Source organism: Lycorma delicatula, chromosome 9, assembly GCF_047948215.1.
Source record: "Lycorma delicatula isolate Av1 chromosome 9, ASM4794821v1, whole genome shotgun sequence".
Taxonomy (NCBI): Eukaryota; Metazoa; Arthropoda; class Insecta; order Hemiptera; family Fulgoridae; genus Lycorma; species Lycorma delicatula.
Window position 1 is genome coordinate 84,711,689 of NC_134463.1, and position 20,859 is coordinate 84,732,547.

The 20,859-nt window shown below is 29.7% G+C and overlaps 1 protein-coding gene across 4 annotated transcripts in view; it reads right to left on the reverse strand.

Annotated features, from left to right (window-relative positions):
- LOC142329810 (uncharacterized) overlaps positions 1 to 20,859 on the reverse strand; it is a 117,303-nt gene that overhangs the window by 32,243 nt on the left and 64,201 nt on the right. For all 4 annotated transcript variants that reach the window (XM_075374650.1, XM_075374651.1, XM_075374648.1 and 1 more), the window contains 7 exons: positions 19,055 to 19,123; positions 16,350 to 16,493; positions 14,165 to 14,291; positions 13,899 to 14,026; positions 11,351 to 11,521; positions 6,633 to 6,779; positions 2,295 to 2,349 (listed from right to left, as the gene is read on the reverse strand). In XM_075374650.1, coding sequence (XP_075230765.1) covers positions 2,295 to 2,349; positions 6,633 to 6,779; positions 11,351 to 11,521; positions 13,899 to 14,026; positions 14,165 to 14,291; positions 16,350 to 16,493; positions 19,055 to 19,123 — 841 coding nt within the window. The remainder of the gene's footprint in view (positions 1 to 2,294; positions 2,350 to 6,632; positions 6,780 to 11,350; positions 11,522 to 13,898; positions 14,027 to 14,164; positions 14,292 to 16,349; positions 16,494 to 19,054; positions 19,124 to 20,859) is intronic.

Here is a 20,859-nt window from a genome sequence, read left to right on the forward strand (position 1 = left end):
TTACAGATTTTTTTTTTTTTTACAATGAAAATGGCCATCTAGTTTTCAATATACCATAAAACTTTGCTGAAAATTGTTTTTGAGTGTTTTTTTTCCAATTTAAAGATAGATATGTTAAACATTCTAACCACACAAAAGTTAAATAGATCACAGCAGGAATGGTAAGTTTGCTATTTCATGGGTAAAAAAAAAGGAACACCTCCTACACATTTTCCTGAAAGGGTCAAGAGAAGCTGTCAAAAAGCGGTGACTACAGCACCATTAACAAAGTAAAAAATTATAAGCAAAGATATGAAAATGATTAAGCTATAATCCATTTTAATAAATAAGAATAATAATTTTTTTAAATAATTTTGATGCAATTAAGAGAAAATAATAAATAATTAAAATCAGTATAGAATAAAGTAACAAAAAGGTATTAACTGCTAAAAATGTGAGTACATATTTAAGTACACATTTAACAAAGTATGCAGAAATTTCAGGTTTATCTAATTATTTAAAAAACAATATTTTTTCTGTAAAATAAAAACTACAAGTATTAATTTGATTATACATAAACTGATTGGAAATCTTTTAGATTATAGGATAATTTATTAAAAATAGAAACTGAAATATAATATCATTCTTTCTCATAGACCTAAATTTTATCCTCTGAATTGTGAAAACAGTTGTTTTGTCTGTTTTGATAAAAGTGGATAGTGTTTTTTTTTTTTTTTTGAAAACTCATTCTGACTTTTTCAAGTAGCTCCAAAATTTAATTTTACACATGAGATTATACTTTGTATAATAAATATTTAATAATTTTGTCAAGCTCAGAAACTGATTAAGGTGCTTCAAACTAAAATGATAAGATTTGATCTTGTAGTAAATGAAATCAATTAGATCATCCCACAAAAATGTATCTAACAAGATGCTCAAAAATGTTATAATATTGTTAAGACTACGCAACAGAAATAATACTTGTATCATAATGCGAAAGCTATCCACATTATTACCAATAATGTGTCTACTCCAATAAATATAGAACATAATTTTTTTATACATGTTATAATATAAATTGCTTTTAGCTTTGGCAGTTGAAAAAATTCTCTAAACATTTAACAAAAAAAAATTAGGTCTACCTTTTCTTTTTCTTTAATCAGGTATAGAACCTTTCTTGTGATTGGGAATAATAACTAGTTTTAAGACAGGTAGGAAGTACTCTATAAGTAAAGATCCTTCAACTAAATTCAAAAAAGGAATAATAATAGCTATAACTTTTTTTAGCAAAATGACTTCTTTCAAACAAGTAAAAAATGAGAAATTATTCAATACTGTTATATCTTTGTATACAATGAAAGCTTGGAATGTTGTATTATTAAATCGGATAAGTGCTACCTACAATCTAAACGATTAAATAAGAATTAAAACAATATGAAATGAAGTACACTGCAATAAACCAGTTAATGGACTACACTAATCAGCAATCATCAAATGGGTAAGGTTAAATTAATTATATAAACTGGTACAAGAAAATGATTAACGAAAAAACAAAAACACCAAAAAATTGAGGAACTGTATCTCTCTACACTTCATTTTTCTGGGTTCTCCATGTCTCCTCTAATGAATATTGTAACAGTAATTGACTGCCATGGTTTGACCACACATCAAGACAGATAGTTTCTTAGCTAAGTAAATATTGATAAAACAGAGATGGAAAGATGCAGTGATAAAAAAGATCTGGTTCTGCAAAGAACAAAAGAGGTCATAGGTAGAAACTAAAAAAAAAGATGAGGTAAGGAATAAACTACAGTTTTAAGTGACAACAAGAGTAAATACCTTAATCTTGTTCATACATTTACCCAAAATTAACAATAAAATTTATTAAAATTATCCATCAGAACAAAGAAGATAATTAATGTGCATTTATAAGTCTCATAGCCAATGATATATAAAAGCATGATGATGTAACTAACATTATGCCTTATTATCTTTAATTTTTTCTTATAATGAAGTAAGATTTAAACTAGTTAAGGAATCAAATTTTATCTGTTTTTAACTGAACACAAATCTTGGTAGCCTTTTCTCAAACAAAATTTGAATGAAATCAGTTAAGAATTGATTTAGCAGTCAGAACTAATAGGGGAAAATAACATGTAGACCAATATATTCTAAAAGCCAGTTTATTGCAAATTTTTCCTTAAAACTTAAAGATTATTGAAGTTGCTTTTAATTCATAAACTAATTGAATAATGAATTTTATATGTGAAATAATTAAATAGATTATCCTAAACAAAAAACAATAAATATCATACCTCTAAGCACAGCTATACACATTTCTTTTATATCATCTTCTGAAAAACTGTGGCCCTGTAAGCAATAAAACAAACCTCTTACAAATAAGTAAAGTACATATCCTTATAAAAAAAGGTAACATACATTGATTGTTAAGTAAATGCAGTGTACATTTTTCATTATAACAGTGAACTTCTTTTTTAATATTATATGGATAAAGGATATAAAACATATGAATGAAATTAAACACACTTAAAATTAGTATGTAATTTATTAATATAACTTTTTCATTTCCTATTTCAAAATTAATAAAATTATAATCAGGACTTCTATCAAACAGCAAAAACTTACTTATAACAAAAATCTCTATTAATATATTTATTTTTAAGTGAGGAAGTTATATTTCTTTATTCACTCTGCTCTGCGAAATTACAATTACTCTCCCCAATTTTTTATGATAAAAAATGAAGCAGCACTGAATAACTTAATTATAAGTGGCATTAATTAGTAAAGAAAATTATTATTAATAATCCATTATAAAACCAACATATTCCCAATTTTGGCTAAATGTTATCATATTAAAAAAATACATTTCATATCTTAGAAATGCTTGTATATCTTACATCTCTTTAAGTGCATGGCTTAAAAACATGAGATTTGAACTGATGTGTTCAGAAACATTAACGGTCAAATTAAAGATCATTTATTATATGGTGAGACCAAACTGTTGGAACACAATAAATTAAAGCAATACATCATAATATGGAGCTAATTATTATCAATATATAGCTGTATAGTGAATGAAATAAACAGGATTGATAGGGTTGGCAAGGTGAGGAATAGTGTGACCCACTCCCTGAGTACTGTTATACAGTATCCACCTGCATGATGTTCTTAGATACCAGTTTCCAAAAGAAAAACTTCAGTCAACATTTTCATATAAAAATAATTTTGAAATTTTATTCATGTACCAAGAAATCATTTACTAAAAAGCATCCCCAGAGTAAATTAAAGAAAAAATTTCTTACCAGAGGAGAGACTGATCCTATTTGAAATAGCAAATTATTTTCTTTGGAATGTGTTTAAAATCGTGTATTCTTTAATTTTCATCACCTGAATTTTTTTTTTAATTTCATTCAGCAAATATTCAAAAAAAACAAACAGTTTTACTAAGTACTTAATACAAAATTTTTTAAAATCCTGGTAAAGTTTTCCCAATTATTTTTCTATTATTAAGTGGGACTAACCTTTACAGACTATTATTATTATTTTTATTGATTGAAATGCTTTATCAAAACTAGCAGATTATAAAAAAAGTATCAATAACAAGAATCAAAATAATCTAAAATTTCAAAGTTTTTTACCAACAAAACTTGTATTAAAACATGATTTTTCCTATTTAAATCTTTTTTCTATCTATATCCTCTGAACAAATAATTAAAAATTTCCTTCAAAACGTGTCAAGTACGTCATCTGATTTGAAATATTGTGTAACATTTTTTTTTCATATTAGTCAGGTTTAAGCTGTAATTCTCACCAATTATAGAATTATCTAAGTAGATTTATAATTAAAACTTTTTTGAACTTCAAGAAAAAGAATCATTCTGACTGGACAACTAGTCTAAAAGATTTAAGTAAACATCATTACATACAAAAACAGACATACAGATAGATATCCTACAACAAATAGATGATTCACAATAAAGACCATTGACTGTTACAGTTATTAACAACTAAAAGCCAAGATCATGCAATTCCATTCAAAAAGTAATAGCACTCAGCATTAATTTTGAGATTTTTCGTAATTATAAAAGACTGTTGCTTTTCATATTTTTTAACACCTTTTAATTTCAACAAATATTTCCTGAGATGTTTCAGGTGTTGTGGATACATCAGTTTTTAAGGAGTTTGAATCGGTACCACTTTCAGACAACAAATAAATAAATAAAACTACAATAATAATAATAAGAAGAACCACATAAAGGATTTACTAATAATAATCATATTAATAAAAAATTGATACAAAACAGGAAAAAGTCATATACTGGTAAATCTGGAGAATAGGGAGGGCAAATGTGAATGCAATTTCTGTAACAATTCATTTAATCTTTACTTGTGCAGTTGAAACTGGGTAAGCTGGGGCATTATGATGAAAGAGCACTCTTATTTTCCCGTCTATCACTAAAGTAGAGCTATAGCTTTAGAAGGAAAAGTATTGTAATCGGTCCAATTTGGGCATATGCTGTTTTCATCAGATCTTTACATCTGACACCTAAGGACCCCAAAAACTGGATGGAAATTTTCTGGATGTTCGTGTGTGTGTTCGGTGTCACACTGTAAATCACCTGATTCCTCCAGAACTACTTGACCAAAACTTGGTCAGAACACTTCTACATATAGGGCACTGATGCCATTAAATTTTCAACTTAAAAGGTCAAGGGGATGAGGCTATAGAGCAACAGGACCCTCAGTACCTTGAGATTTTGCCTAATTAAAGTTGTATTTTTCTCAGGCACATTTGTTAACAATTAAAAAATAATAATAACTGTAAAAAAGAATTTTTGCAAGACTGCACCTCCACCCTAAAAAATCTCTAAATAAACTAGTTAGTATACTTCATCATCAGTACCGCTCTCACCACAAGAAGCGCTAGTGTAACACTGACATGCAGCTGCTATAGTCATCTGCTATGTTGTAATGTCACAGGTGAGCATTAGAATTAAATAAATTAATAATATTCAAAGTATAAAAAAAAGTATTTACAGTGGCCGCTAGTACCACTACATCAGCACAAATGAAATACGGTATGCACGCGCACTTTAGTTATAATCATTGAATTAAATAAACAAAAAATATTACATTTAAATAAAATGATAAATATTTTAAATTAAGTTGTGTGTGTAAGCTGTGCATCAGAAAAAAACTGCGCAACGGTAAAGTTCTACAACTGTGTTGTCAGCTTTTTTTTCTTTAATTTCATTACTCAATCAAAAATAATACAACAATGCTTAATATTACTCCATAATGGTTTTTCCTTTACTGAAATAATCAATAAAGGAAAATTGATTACTCAATAAAGGAAAAGCCAAAAATAAAGGAAATATGTCTTGTGGATGCCAAAAGAGAGAAAATTTCTTTCCAGTCAGCTTCACTTTTCTTTTTTTTTATTGACAACCACCAACTTTGACTGATTATTTCAATTGTTCTATTATTTCTGGTGTGCACTAATGAACCCATGCTTCATAAATTGTTATTAACCATATAGAAATCTATTTGGATTACATATTAACAACTTTGAGCAATGCTTAGAAGTTTGGCCTTTAGCCATACAATAACATTTTTTACTGATTGTGAGCAAATACAGTATTCATTTTGCTGGAAGCTTTTTAATATGCAAATTCTGACATTTTTAAGAAGATGTTGCATATAGATTCAATTAAGATGTTCACAATGTCAGCAATCTTACGCTCCTTTATTTGGCAATCTTCCCTAACAAATATAGATTTTTCAATTATTTTTTATATTGTTATTTTACTTGGACATCCAGTGTGTGGTTCATCTTTTGTTGTTGGGTGATGTCACTTGAATTCACCAAACCAAAAATAAATGGTTAATTTCACTAAACCATCACCAAGAACATTACTGAGCTCTGTTATGATATTTTAAGCCATTAAATCTTTCAAAACAAAATTTAATCCCTGTATCATGCTCTTTTTCATTTAGAAAAATCAAATATTTGTACATTTTTAATGGCAGTAAGAAATATACAATTTATGGAATGCTATACAATTTTGACAGGAATCATCTAAGGTTGGTATCTGTCACAACTATTTTAGTTATTCATTGTTGCTCCCATCTGCGGTGGCAATTCCAGAAAATTATCAAACACCCTTCATACCAATCCTCTAAATACCTGCCTAATGACCTCAAGCAAATTTAATTTCTCTTCTATAATAGTATTTACTTTCATCAAAGCTGTATAAAAACACGTAAACCATTATTTTTATTATACTTACAAATAACGTTATCAGTTTATAAGACACTTATATAACTTCTTGTCACAAAGCCTACTATGAAAAAAATCATACATATGTCAAAATCTCAAGAAGCATTTGAAGTAACAAAAGTAGTCATCCACAATTTACCAGATATAAATAAATATGGCTTCACAAACAGTCTTCTTCAACAATATCTGAAATTTTTTAAACAACTGACAAACTGGGAATCTCAAAAATTCGAGAAACTTTGTATTGTGATACTCAGTTAATATTGTCAAGCAATGTATACACTTTTTTTAAATACGATTAACTCACTGTGATTTAGAAGAGCTAATATTTAATATCAGAAAAATTACATACCGCAGGTCCTGGCGGTCCAGGTATTCCTGTTTGTCCTCTAGGTCCCATAGGTCCTGGATCACCTGGTGAACCTTCATTTCCAGGTATTCCTGGAAAACCTGGAAGACCTTGTGGACCTCTTTCTCCATCACTCCCTCTTTCTCCAGGCTAAAAACAACACAAGCAGAAAATCATTACTATAAAAAAAACTAAGATACAATTTAAAGAAGATTGTCAACATTTGCTCAATAAGCACCTCAGCCAATTTTTGTCAACCCACACACAGAAATAGAATCTTTGGAAAATAGGTTTATAAAATTGATCTCTCCAATAAAGAAAAGGTACAAGAGAAGGTGCTACAAACAGAGCCAGTGATAAAAACAATTTCCATAGTACCCAAGAAAGAGGAGTTGAAGAGTAAGGTAAGGGAAGAGCAGAAGAGAGAAACAATTAACCTGTTAAGACTATTAGTTTACTGCCTTGCCCCTGAAATTTTTAACTTTATATTTAAAAATAAAAATAACTTCACTATTAAAAAAAAATTCTAGTTTTCACAAAAATTGCAATAAATCTCCTCATATAGAATTTAATACTTGATAGAATGCTTCTTACAGACTATTTCACAGAAACAGAATATAAAGGTTGCTTTTCATTTGCCTGAATTTCAAAGCATCTACATTCTGTTCAACTTGAAACTATGTTCTTTCCTCACTACACTTTCTTTCAGTTGTTTATAAATTTCTACAACTGTCAAGGAAACCAAATCAATAAAAGGTTAGCATCATACAACAATTCTAAAAAAAGATACACATCACTAAAGTAAAAATCAAAAATAAAACTTAATAAACTACTTACTACTTTAAGTAGTTTCCTATTGATATAAAATATCCTGTTAATTTACTATCCAACAAGTAACAAGCTAATGATTTTAAATAATGCAACACTGACTCCTGTAAATCTTCTAAAAATAAGTCAATAAAATATTAATGTTTTACAATTACAGTATGCTTTGATTAAGAAATAAAGGAAATTCATCAAGGCTCCTTCCCTGTCTTTTTAAGTATTCACATTTACTTAACCCAATGTATCTAGTATTAATCATCTTCAATGCCATGTTCTTCTTTTGTGAGGACTACACTTCCAGACTGAGAACATTTTTATTTCAACAGCAACAGCCTCCATACATATAAAAGGTTTATGTTGACTGGCTTTTCAATAAAAGAACCTGAAGCAGCTTACATCCTTCACAGATAGTGGATAATGGTCTATCCTTCAAAGTTCATTCCCACTGAATAACCCCGACACTCTCCTGATTTTTGAGTAAGTTTTCTTTGAGCAGTCATGGAAAGTTTGACATTTGTTTGTGCACTACAGTGGAATTTTCCTTCTAACTAATACACAAGAAACTAGCTATTACAACATGTCCTCTAACAAAGATCTGTAAAGAAAAAAACTTGGGTTATGCAATCTCACCCAAAGATGTTTTGCATTGCACATTCACAAAACATAAAAAAGACATAAAAGCACACAAATTGGCAAATCAAACAACATCATTTGGATTCATATTTAACCAAGTTCCAATGGTGGCATCACATCATATATAATCCTTTCAAAGAGATCCTCAAGTTAAAGACTTCTGACCACTATGAATATTTCTTCATTTCTTGTATTTAAGGATTGCTGAACCTAATTTGAGTTCACAGACCAAATTTCCTTTTGTAGGTCATCCATACTTTACAGTAAAAGACAACTTTAAATTTGCCTAGGCATATGGAGTGAACACCCTCTTGGGAATTATTGTCAACACACACACACACACACATCCACTCAAACATATTATATTATAGCCTTTTACTATTCAAATGATCTGTATATAAAGTTTATTACTGTTAATGTCAGAGGACATTTCAAAACAATGAATTTGAAGGTAATAAAACAAATTTACCAAACAAATAATTGCATTTAAAATAAGTTTTTTTTTTTATTTTTACTTTAATGGTATATATAATAAATTCATCATTTTTAGCCACTCAGTTTGCTAGCATATTTTAAAGGTTTGCCGAAAAAATCAATTATAACATATACAAATAAAAACAAAAGGAATCATATTTTTATGAATTTTTTTAACCATTTGTATATTTACAGTTATATGTCAAATAGAAAGAAGTATCAAACAATAAACAAAACAAAATTAAAAAGAACTTGGCCTGGCAACAAATGAGAAGTGAATCAAATTATCAACAGCCAACATGTTTGACTGAGAACCAACAGCTAAAAATTTGGCAGGTATTAGTTAAATATAATATCTCTATTCTCTGTTTCATAATTTGATAGTTTGTTGAAAAGTGGTGCTGATTCTTTTTATATGTATAACATTAATAACCTGTAAATCTTTATGTAAGATAATTATTATATTAATAAATGTAACGAATGAAATAAAATTTGATGAGTCCTTAGAGACTTGTAGTAGTCTCTTCAAAGAGTGGTATAGGACTGCTTGAATGAAGTGAGGAGCTTGCTTATATACTGTGTACTAAGCTGCTGAATCGTCAGGAACCGAGTGCATACAAAAGGACTGTGTGAACTGTAAAGAGCCGAGTGGTGCCAACAGGGGCCAAGTGCATCCGAAAGGAGCTGTGTGAACTGTACAGAGCCACTAAATCATCATTCCGAGTGTGAATTCGACCAAAGCTAAAGATCTTTAGATTTTAAAAGTCCTAATTTAAATGAAAATTAATTTTAAATAGTATGAGTGAAACCTAAGTCTATACAATGTTCATTTCACAATTTATATTATAGTAAAGCATCATGAAAAAAGAGTAAGTCTAATACAGATTCATTTGAAATGTTTGATGGTTACATACAGAATTAATTAACTTGCATAATATTTTATTTTTCCTTTTAGATTATTTATTTATAAGAAGTTACTTTTTCTTTATTTTTTGTTATTTTCAAATAAGTTAACTATTGTTAGATTTTCATCTATATCATTCATTAGCTTTCAATTTCAATAGTAGTAACAATAATTAAATGTAATTTTTGTAATATTTGTCATTAAAAAAATATATAAATAAAATACAATCACAATAACTATTAATAGGAGAAAAGTAAAATTAAAATATTACTAATAAAAATGAACACTTTTATGACTGATTGAGAATACTTAAAAAATAAAAATAATAAGCAAAAATATAATTGCTGTTAAAATTATATTAATCACAGATTTGAACTGTATAATTTTTGTAAATCTACCATACTGTAATTAATTATTAATGAATTAAAAGACTGTCAGGAATTATTTATTAATTTAAAAAAATTTAAGTGATGGGAGTCACTAATATAAGATTTGATCAAAAAATAACAAGAATTTTTCATTTTCTATGAAATATTTATTCACTTTTCAATCTGTATACTGTCTCCTTCAAATTAGTTCTTCTATGATATTATACACTTAGCCAATGTAGCTTCCAGTTTGAAAAACTGGTGAAATGCCTCTTTGGGTATCACGGTAGCTCGGTTTGCGATTTCACCTTTATCTCATATATTGTTGAGAAACTGTCCTTGAGTGACTTTAAGTTCAAGAAATAAGAAGAGATTTAAAGAAGTTATGTCTGAAGAATAGGGTGTTCACGGCATCAGCAATCACAACAGCGTTATGTTGCACCAAGAATTGTTGGATAAGTTAAGTGGTATGCTCCGATGCATTGTCATGATGCAAAATCCACAAGTTATCTCTCCAAAGTTTGGGGTTTTCCCTCGATTGTCTTATGCAAATTGCACACAATTACTAGTTAGTATTCCTTGTTGACTGTATGACTTTGCGGTAGGAATTCATGATGAACAATTCCATTGTTGTTGAAGAAAATAGTTAGAAAGACTTTCACATCTGACCGGATTTGACATGCTTTTTCTGGTCTTGGCTCCTCAGAAAACTTTCATTGGGATGTTTGAGCCTTTATCGTCTCAACATCATAGCCATACACTCACATTTTGTCTCAGTATAATGCATTGGAGCAAGTTTGATCATCAGTGAAGTCAGTAAACATTTATTCAGTGATGATTACACTATGCTATTTTTGTTGAAAATTTAACAGTTTTGGAACAAATTTGGCTGAACCTGTTTCATTTTCAAAACATAAGTAAAAATCACTTTGCATCAGCTGTATAAAATTCCTATTTCTTTGGCAACCTACTACTGATGATTCTGCAATTAGCAAGCACAATCTCTTTAACTTTTTTGACATTTTCATTAGTGACTGATGTGCTAGAATGCCCAGATATCACATCATCTTCAATGCCTTCTCGGCCTTCCTGAAAGCATTTGAGGCTTCAACATTTTAAACACTCCACTGCATTTAATTCCCATTTTTAATGCAAAATTTTAAACAAATTCTCTGATCCAACATTACACCATACAAAAACATCACTGTAAACAGTAAATTATGTCTCATTTTTTTGCTCGCCAAACACAAACTAAACATTGCAGCTGGATGAAAATTAACATGTACATCTCTGACAGTACTGCCAATAAACAAAAAAAAGTCAACTCAATTGACAAAATAAGTGCACACAATTAAGATATTCTCGTTATTTTTTTTTAACAACTTCATACATCACTCGGTAATGCTGGATAGTGCTGTTTAGTGCTTTCATACCAACTTTATCAGCCAGCATAGATTTGACGACAAAAGTGTTTACTTAATCAAACAAATAAAAACATTGAGATATTAAAAACTTACCGAACCAGGAGGACCTGGTGGCCCTATAGAGCCAATAACATCATTAGATTCAGCATAAGTGATCGAATCACCAGGTCGACCAGGTGGGCCAGAAGGTCCTGGAGGTCCCTCTGGACCAGGTTTGCCATCTTGTCCTCTAAGTCCAGGAATGCCAGGTATTCCTGGTGGACCCTAATATAAAATAAATATAAAATAAGTAATTACATTACTTTAATAATAATAAGACAAGATACATTTTAACACAGGTTGAAAAACTCTTTTAAGAAAATTAATTAAAGGAAAAACATACAAATTAATAATAATAATTAAAAATACGTGCATTGCAATAATATTGAAAACAACACATTGTTCTTATCATGTTTAGCAGCATAGATGCCAGTTCGAGTACATCGAAACAGACACACTGATGAACATCATTTTACGAAAAAACAAGTAAGAAAGCTATTCCAGTTCATTTTAAGAAAATCTTACATGCATACAGAATTTAAAAAAAAATCACATTTAATATTATAAATTACTTTAGAGCTGTTTTATCACACAAAAGAGAATAACTTATTTTATTTATTGCATCCTTATTGTTGAATTAAGCTAATCCAATCAAGTCTTTGAATGTCATGTGATAATATACTCGCAGACTGATACTGACCATTAAGAGACTTAAAATTACTCTCAACTTGTTTTGAACATTTTACACACTCTGTCAAAAGTTGTCAAACAAAGGATGATGTCTGCCCATCCTGTATATTGTTGGGTTATATGGCCAAAGCTAGTCTGACCTACTTAGGTGCTTTACGAACTAAATACAAAAAATGTAACAAATATTTGCAATCCAAAATAAATGATTGAATAAAATATTTTGCGTTAATCTTATTTAAGTATATTTTTTGCATGCATTTAAATGTTTCCTGCCTCATGCATTTTGGACATATATCACTTATGCAATACATTATCTCATCTGCTGAATACATCTTTACATCATCACATACTTCAAAATCTTGAAGCCAAATGTCAAAATCTTGGCTCCAGTTTTCAACAATAATGCTATTTCTGATAACAATATTTCTGGTGAATGATTTTTATTACTTTATTTTCATATAATGTTTTTTAACCAATCAACCTGTCATACCTTAATGTAGGACATTTAATAATATACTTCTACTGCGTATCCCATACATATACATAATACAAACTGAGTTTGCTATTTATTATACACATAATTTAAGGCAACACTGTTTTGCTATGGAAATGTTTACAAAATAATGTGCACTAAATAGATAGCAGTTAACATTTACTTATTAGTAATCCATATATTTCTAACTGTCATGAGTCATTTTAAAATATCCTAAACTATAGATATTGAATGATTTTATACAAAGTAAAAATATATTTTAATGAGTTCTAATGATTAAGGAATAACCATTATACTGAACATTCATAATTACTGAACTACCTGCTCATTATATTACATGAACTCATAAAATTTAGGTAACTTAAGAATTATAATACTTTTTATTTGGTCTATTTAACATGTACAACATTCAGAAAATATGATGAAACTTTTTTTCAGACCAACTTGTTCAATACATTGTTTTGTTTTCAAAATCTAAGTTTTTTCTTTTACTTTACTGACCACTATCTGTTTATAAATATAAACTTATACTTTATTCAATGCTGGCTACTTTCAACAAAACAAGAATTGTTTTGAACATAAATGAAACGCATGTGTCAATGAATCTTGGATGTTAGCAGTAAGGAAATAAATCTACAAATGGCAGTACCTTTCACTTTGAGCAACATTTTGTTCTCCTGTTACATTCCACTGGATATTATATTTTGGCTACCCCCAAATAATAAATATTTTACCAATAAATAGTAACCAACATTAGAAAATATAAAGTAATGAAGCAGATGACAGTTGTATCATTTCTCTTTCATGAAATGAAGAGGAAGAACATGAATTCCTAAAAATAAATATTTTGTTAAAATATCTTTAAAAACAGATCAGTTGGGTTGATATATTACATCTTTTATTAAATTCAAATACCTTAAACTTTTATCGTACTAACTGAATAAACTAATCTTTTCTATGCTTTAGGTCCGCTCACTTTAAAAGACTTACTTATTACCCTTCATTATCAGGATTTTACAACCTATACCTGTAAAAGGTTGATTTAAATTGAATTCAGCATAGTCCTAACGTTAACAAATACATCTAAAAAAAACTGTAGGGAGGTCCAAAAAGAGGAAAATTTTTTAAATATGAAATTTTGGCAAATCAAAACTATTTCTGTTAAAACTTAAGAAAAAAGAGTTATGACCCAACTGAAGACTTCTAGTCTGATTTGTCTCCTTGTTTGATAACATGTGTACTTATGTAATCACCTAATATAGTATGCGCTGTGCCAGCACACATACACTCACAGTACAATTATTCTGTTCCAGTTAATTATTATTAAAAAGGTTAAGGAAATAAATTACTGATAAAATGATTAAAAAAAGGATTTAATGCTTGTGTAATAAAAAATTCCAAAAAAAAACTTTTACTTACAGGAGGCCCAGTATTCCCAGGTGGACCTTGAATTCCAGGTGCTCCAGTAAAACTTTCTTCACTTAATGATGTTGCAAATTCTGAACAATCACAATTTTTTCCAGAAACACCAGGTTCACCTTGTTCACCTTTAAATATAGAGAAAACTTTTAAAAATAAATGAAAGAAAATAATAGGATTTTTAATATATAAAATGTGGATAATTTTTTTAACAATCTACATTTAAAAGATGGATGGAATCAATTTTTAAGAATTTTATAACTTGCCTTTTTCTCCACTTAATCCTGGTTCACCTCTCTCTCCTTGAACTCCTTTTTCTCCTGTTAAACCAGGTAATCCAGGAGGTCCTGGTAATGGATTATAATCTAAGCCATTACTGAAACCAGGCTGACCCTGAAAAAATCTTCTTTTAAATATTCTCTTAATAAACACAGATTAAAATTTAGCAGTAATATGACTTCTTTCATTAATTTATATATACTAGCAACTGTAGGTTTATCCTCAACTAAAATTACTTTTTTTTCCTGTTGAATAAGAAATTAATTTTTGTATCGTGTACAAAAATACCACGCCCGACCGGGAATATTACCCAGGATCTTTCAACTAAAAAGCTAAAATTTATCCGCTTTTAAGAGCAGAAATTTATGCTACTATATTCGTTAACAATGGCCAGTTATTACACATTAGATAGATATATTAATTTTGTGGGCCAGTAGTTTGGCCTACCTGCTCACCAGATTTAAATCTAATGAATTTTTACCTATGGGGACACTAAAAGGCATATGTTACACAAGTTAACACCCAAGGAATTAAGAGCTATGATAAACAATTGCTGCCAAATTTGAATTTGACAAATTCCTAGAATATTTAACCATATTTAAAGTTCAGTGGTCAGACAGGCCAAATGGTATACTGAAGTAAAAAGGGGGGATTCATTGAACATCTACTTAGGTTATGCTCTAACATTGGTAACAGTTAATCCATATAAGTTATTATATATTAACATACTGACTTAATTTTTTCCAAAGACCAGATTTGTAAAATATTTACAAATACACTAGCCGTACTTTTTCCTCTGGCTCGATAGCTTAATGTGATGTTAACAATTATAATTTCATAAAAATTAACATGTTAACATGTTACTGCATGAACATGTTTTCAGAATATGAGGTTTCATCACAACCTCATATAAAACCTGGTAGCAATTAATACAGGTACAGTCATTTAAAAAAGCATTCAATATAACTCAACACCTGTCTTCTAATCAAACGGAATGTAAGATAATTTAAAAATTCTAAGAAAATTAATACTTTATTTACAAAACCTTTAATGGTGATATTTTCATTTCAGAAAAAAGGTTATCTGTTAAGCATTAAGTTATTTTCTCATTTTCAACTGTTTTAAATTAATTGATATATTATATATGTTTTTTTAATAAAATAATGAAATGATGGTTATAAAAAGCCAGTAGTTTGCTATATACAAGTATATGTTGGAACACATCACATCTGAATTACAGGCAGTAGATAATTCCAACAATATGAGTCCAGCAATAGCCTACAAATACTTCAATCCACCAAATTTTAGTGTTTGATGAAACACAACATACTCCCTCCAACAGATTGTTTTCCTATGTAGGTCTAAAAATATGTACAGTTCCCTTCAGCCACATGCTTATATACATGGTATAATCTAAGGGAAATTCTGTATTCCCATTCACATATAACATTCAGCAAATATTATGGGTAAGTTCCGCAAAGATATTGCAAATTATTTGGGATTCATTACTAAACAAATGGTAGAAATATTTGGCACTTCTATTTTCAAAAAAAAAAATCTTTAGATTTCTTATAATGATCCTAATAAATACCTATTGCTGTGTTAAGACATGATAGTTTACTATGAGAAAACAGATTCTCACTGATTTTAGGAATCATGTAAAAATAATTCTAATTTGTCCAATCAAATATTATGGTTAATTTTAAACTCTTCTTCAGAAAACTTCACTTATTCCTTCACCCAGATTATTTTAACAGGTCAGTCTTCCTAAATAACAGTCTAGATGCAGTAAGAAAAGTATCCTGACTCAATTACTTAGACCCATGGTAAAATCTATTTATATATATCTTTGGAAAAATCCACTGATATAGAAAGTTTTCACTGAAAGTTCACATCATATCACTGTCACAAATACATTTTCATAGATTATGTAGAACTCGATAATCCTAGAGGAATATGATTGGATGATGATGATCATAATTTTTTACTAACTATATCAATTAAATGAAGTGTAGTATTAATAATATGAGAGAGATTATGCAAAATGGTTAAGCAATGATTTTAATTAAAATTACAAATATTTGTGTTTAAAATAGTTATTAAAAAAAAAATAGTAACTTTTTTTAATGTGAAGAAATAATTTTCTATAACAGTTCTGAAGAAAACACTTACTGGGGTTCCTGGAATACCATCTCTACCAGGAACTCCTGGCTCTCCCTTTGTTCCAGGAGGTCCACTGTTGCCAGGTACTCCAAATAATCCTGGTGGCCCAATTTCACCACGTTCCCCTTTCAATCCTGGAGGTCCTTGAGGCCCCTAATTACAAAATAATATAAAAACAAAATAATTTTTTTTGTATTTCATTAATAAAACAGAATAAGAAAACTTAAAAAAAGTAACAGTTGAAACAGTTTAGGCAGTACCAAATTAGCTCAAATAATCTGGGCTATCAAAGAAGAGGAAGAAACTGATTTCAACTTATCTTCTCTTTCTGCTGGCATGTACCTCTTTAGACGGGAACAGCCATCATTTCATCAGAAGAAATGACAGATTGATATCTGATAATAAAAGTTGTAGGATAAATAATATTTAGCAGATGATCATTTCAAGCCACAATCCAAACTTTCCCAAGACAAAAGAATCCCACAATAGAACCTCAGTGGTCATTTGGCACACAATTAAATTAAAATCCATACAAAATAGGTTGATCATAATTAGATCCAGATTGCATTCTGTAAAATCACAACATGGGACACTGTATATGTAGAACAGGCTGAATTTAAATAATGAAATAAAACTAGTATAAATAAATGAGGAAACAAACAAAAATATTAGTTATACACAAGCAAGAAAAATTGTAATCTATAAACAGTTTATGATGTAAAAAGTGAATGGGAAAATGGCAAAAGAAAGATAAATGAAATAGGACAGAGTGTATCAAAGAGAAAAAGCTTGAGAGAAAAAAGGCAGAAACAAAGTTGGAAAGAATACTGATTTTCTATGAGACCCAACATTATGAAGACAAACAAAACAAAAACACATCAAATTCTTTTACACAATTTTTCAAACATTAGATAAAAATGTTTCCAAAAAAAAGATGATATCCAACTGAATGATCATAATGAGCAAAAAAACTGACATTTAAACTAATGGCACTTTTCTATCCAGAATTACACATTAAGCAATACAAGCTATGAATTATCCTAACCAATATTATGATAACGTAAACAGAAACTTCATCAAATTTTAACCACATAAGTGCAAGTCAAATAAAAAATAATAATTTGAGTAGAAAATTATTCTTCAACAGTTGAAATATACATTCTATTAATCCAACAGCAACATTTATAACTTTGGTCAGAACATGATAATAGTAAGAATATGACTAATAGTTTTGTAAATGATTCAAATAAAGAAAATGAGTCATAAGAAAGCTTCTTACATGTTTTTCAGTATGAACATGTTTTTATGTAAGTTTTTTCATTAGATTCCAACCTGTTAAACCTGTTTAACCTGTTAAAATTATGTTAAATTAAATAATTATGGATGCCAAAATATGCAATATGTCCATGAAGCTGAAACTTGATGAATCATCTATTTGTAATATTTTATCAAAATTTTTACAAGTATTATTTAGGCCAGACAATTGTTTCTGAATAGCATGCATACTGCAGGCCAGTGCAGTTGAAGAAAAGGAGAATACTGAGTGACTAAAGACCAGCAAAACAGCAGAAAATAAATTAAACATTTGGAAACTTGTTCACAAAAAATAATCGCCTAATAATCCATGAGCTTGATAACATTAACATCGGTAATATAGCTATCCAAGAGACTGTGATGAAAATTCTGAACATTTGTTGCTTTCATACTTGAATATATGGTAAAAGTCAGGAAAACTAGCAATAATCATTACTACGAAACAACTCATATTCGTCAAAACAAAAAATACAGCAGGTCTACCCTAATGTGAATTTAAAACTCCTGAAACTAGTCAACATTTACTTTTATTACAGTGTTCTGAAATGCTTGAGAAAAAACAAACAACAAAAAGACAGACTTTGGCATAGCAAAACTCACTTACCTTCATTGTGCCAAATTCACATCCCTTGAAAGCACAAAGCTTTCTTTACACAACAGCATAGTGATCCCCCACAACTTAATTGTCAAACCTAGCTCTCTGTGTTTCATTTTGTTTCCTAAAATGAACTTTAATCAGAAAGTAGAAATTTGAAAACAATTTCTGATATCCAAATGGGATCATTTTAGATAATATGTAACAAACTCATGAAAACAACATTTACAGTGTTTTTACAGTATTGTAAAACTAATGGGGTTGCTGAATATACTTCCATGACTTTTTTGGCCAAATCTCAGGAAAAATTGAACAGGTTTAACAAGTCTTTCTGATAGAATCCACAGTATGAACAAAGAAGTGACAATAACATTTAAATTTGAATCCAATAGTAAATTTTAAAAAGTGATTGCTTTTATTCTGTTTTACTTCCTCTATGAAGTAAAAAATACAGGTTATTTTCTTGATATACAAATATTCCAGTAAAGTATACAAATTATAAGAATAGCAATAATAATACATTTCAATTGATTACAGTATAAGGTAATTCCATACATTACTGATAAATATTAAATGAAAGATAAAATTGTATTGTACTGGACACGGCTAGAAATATGCTTTTGTAGTACTGTATTGAGTACTGGTTTTTTTAATCTTTTATCATTAATATTTCTTTTTAAGCTTTGTTTTTATACTTATATTTATGTTTTCTACTTTTCTTATAAATTATAACGATCATTCTTTCTATCAAAAACAATACTTAGACAAGATATGAACATGTGCTTTAAAAAAAAAATAATCTTACCACTGTTCCAATAATATCATAATTGTAAGAAGATGTTTCACCTTTTTCTCCTTTAATTCCTGGTTCACCCTACAAAAGAATAAAAAGTATTTACTTTTACTGAGCATATAAGTAAAATCATACTTATTAAATATAGTCAGTTTTACATTACAATAGACTATTTTTTTAAAATTATTGTTATTATAATTTCTTTTTTTTTAATGTTAAAATGTATTAATAACTCACTTTCAAAATTATGTGAAAATTATATCTGCACAAGATCTTTTCAGAGATAACTGTGCCGTACCTTTCTCAGACAGAGTCAAGATTTTAAATGATCAATATCACTTACATTTTATATAAAAAGATCTTCTAGCTACATAATTTCTAAAGCAAATTTGAAAATGAGCAATTACTCATTTTTAATAAGTGTTATCACATGTCTATTACACTTCTTCACACGTGTACGAGGTCTGTTAAAAAAAATACATAGACAAACATCATAAAACAAAATGTACTTTATTTAGAAGTTACTTGTTTTGTTACTTGTCCCCTTCAAAGTACTCTCCTCCCCAACGCACACACTTATCCCATCGATGTTTCCACTCTTGGAAACAGTCCTGGAACGCTTCTTTTGTGATGTTCTTCAGTTCCTTCATCGCATTTGCTTCAATCTTGGGAATCGTCTCAAATCTTCTTCCTTTCAAAGGTTTTTTGAGTTTGGGGAACAAGGAGTGAGGTCAGGTGAGTAGGGTGGGTGGGGAAGAACAGTGATCAAGTGTTTGGTCAAAACCTCATGAGTTCTGAGGGCTGAGCGGGCTGGAACGTTGTTGTGATAAAAAAACCAGTCACCACTCCTCCACATTTCTGGTCTTTTCCACCAGATAGCATCCCACATACGTTTGAGAGCTTCAGTGTAGTAAGTCGGGTTCACTGTGGAGACTTGGGAGAGGTACTCGTGGTGGACTATGCCCTGAGCATCAAAAAAACTGTCAACATCACCTTCACATTGGAGCGTACTTGACAACCTTTTTTTGGTCTGGGTGATGTTTCACCCACCCACTGGGACGATTGAACCTTTGTTTCGATCACCCAAGATTCATCACCTGTTATGATCCTTGACAAGAACTTTTCATCTTCTTCTGAACGTTCAAGCAATTCTTGAGAAGCCTGGACACGATGGGCTTTTTGGTCGTCCGTCATCAGGCATGGAACAAATTTCGCAGCAACACGGTGCATCTTCAATTTTTCGGTCAAAATCTCGTAACATGATCCAACTGATATCCCACACTCTTCAGCAAGCTCTCTGATGGTCAGACGTTGATTTGCCCAAACCAGGGTGTTGACTTTGTCTATGTGTGAGTCGTCAGTTGACGTAGAAGAACATCCAGGACACTCATCGTCTTCAATCGACTGACAACCACCTTAAAAAGTCATTCCCACTTAAAACATGTTGCAAGCTTCATAGCACCATCACCGTAAGCCGTATTGATCATATCAAAAGTTTCACTCGCAGATTTTTCGAGTTTAACACAAAATTTCACAGCAACTCATTGCTCGTTCAGGTCACTCATTCTAAAATCCGCCAAACAAAAAAACACACTTCACAAACAACCGTACAGCTAAGCAACCAATAATGATATTTGCTATCAAAAATCTGCGTTGTAATCAGTTGATCTGTACGAACATGGCGACGTCAAGTGTATTTGACTGCAACCAACTGGACCCGAGCAATTCAAACAGTCTACGTATTTTTTGAACAGACCTCATATAGTCCTAAAAAGTTCAAACCATAATTATAAAAAGAAGTTTTTTTCTATACAAAC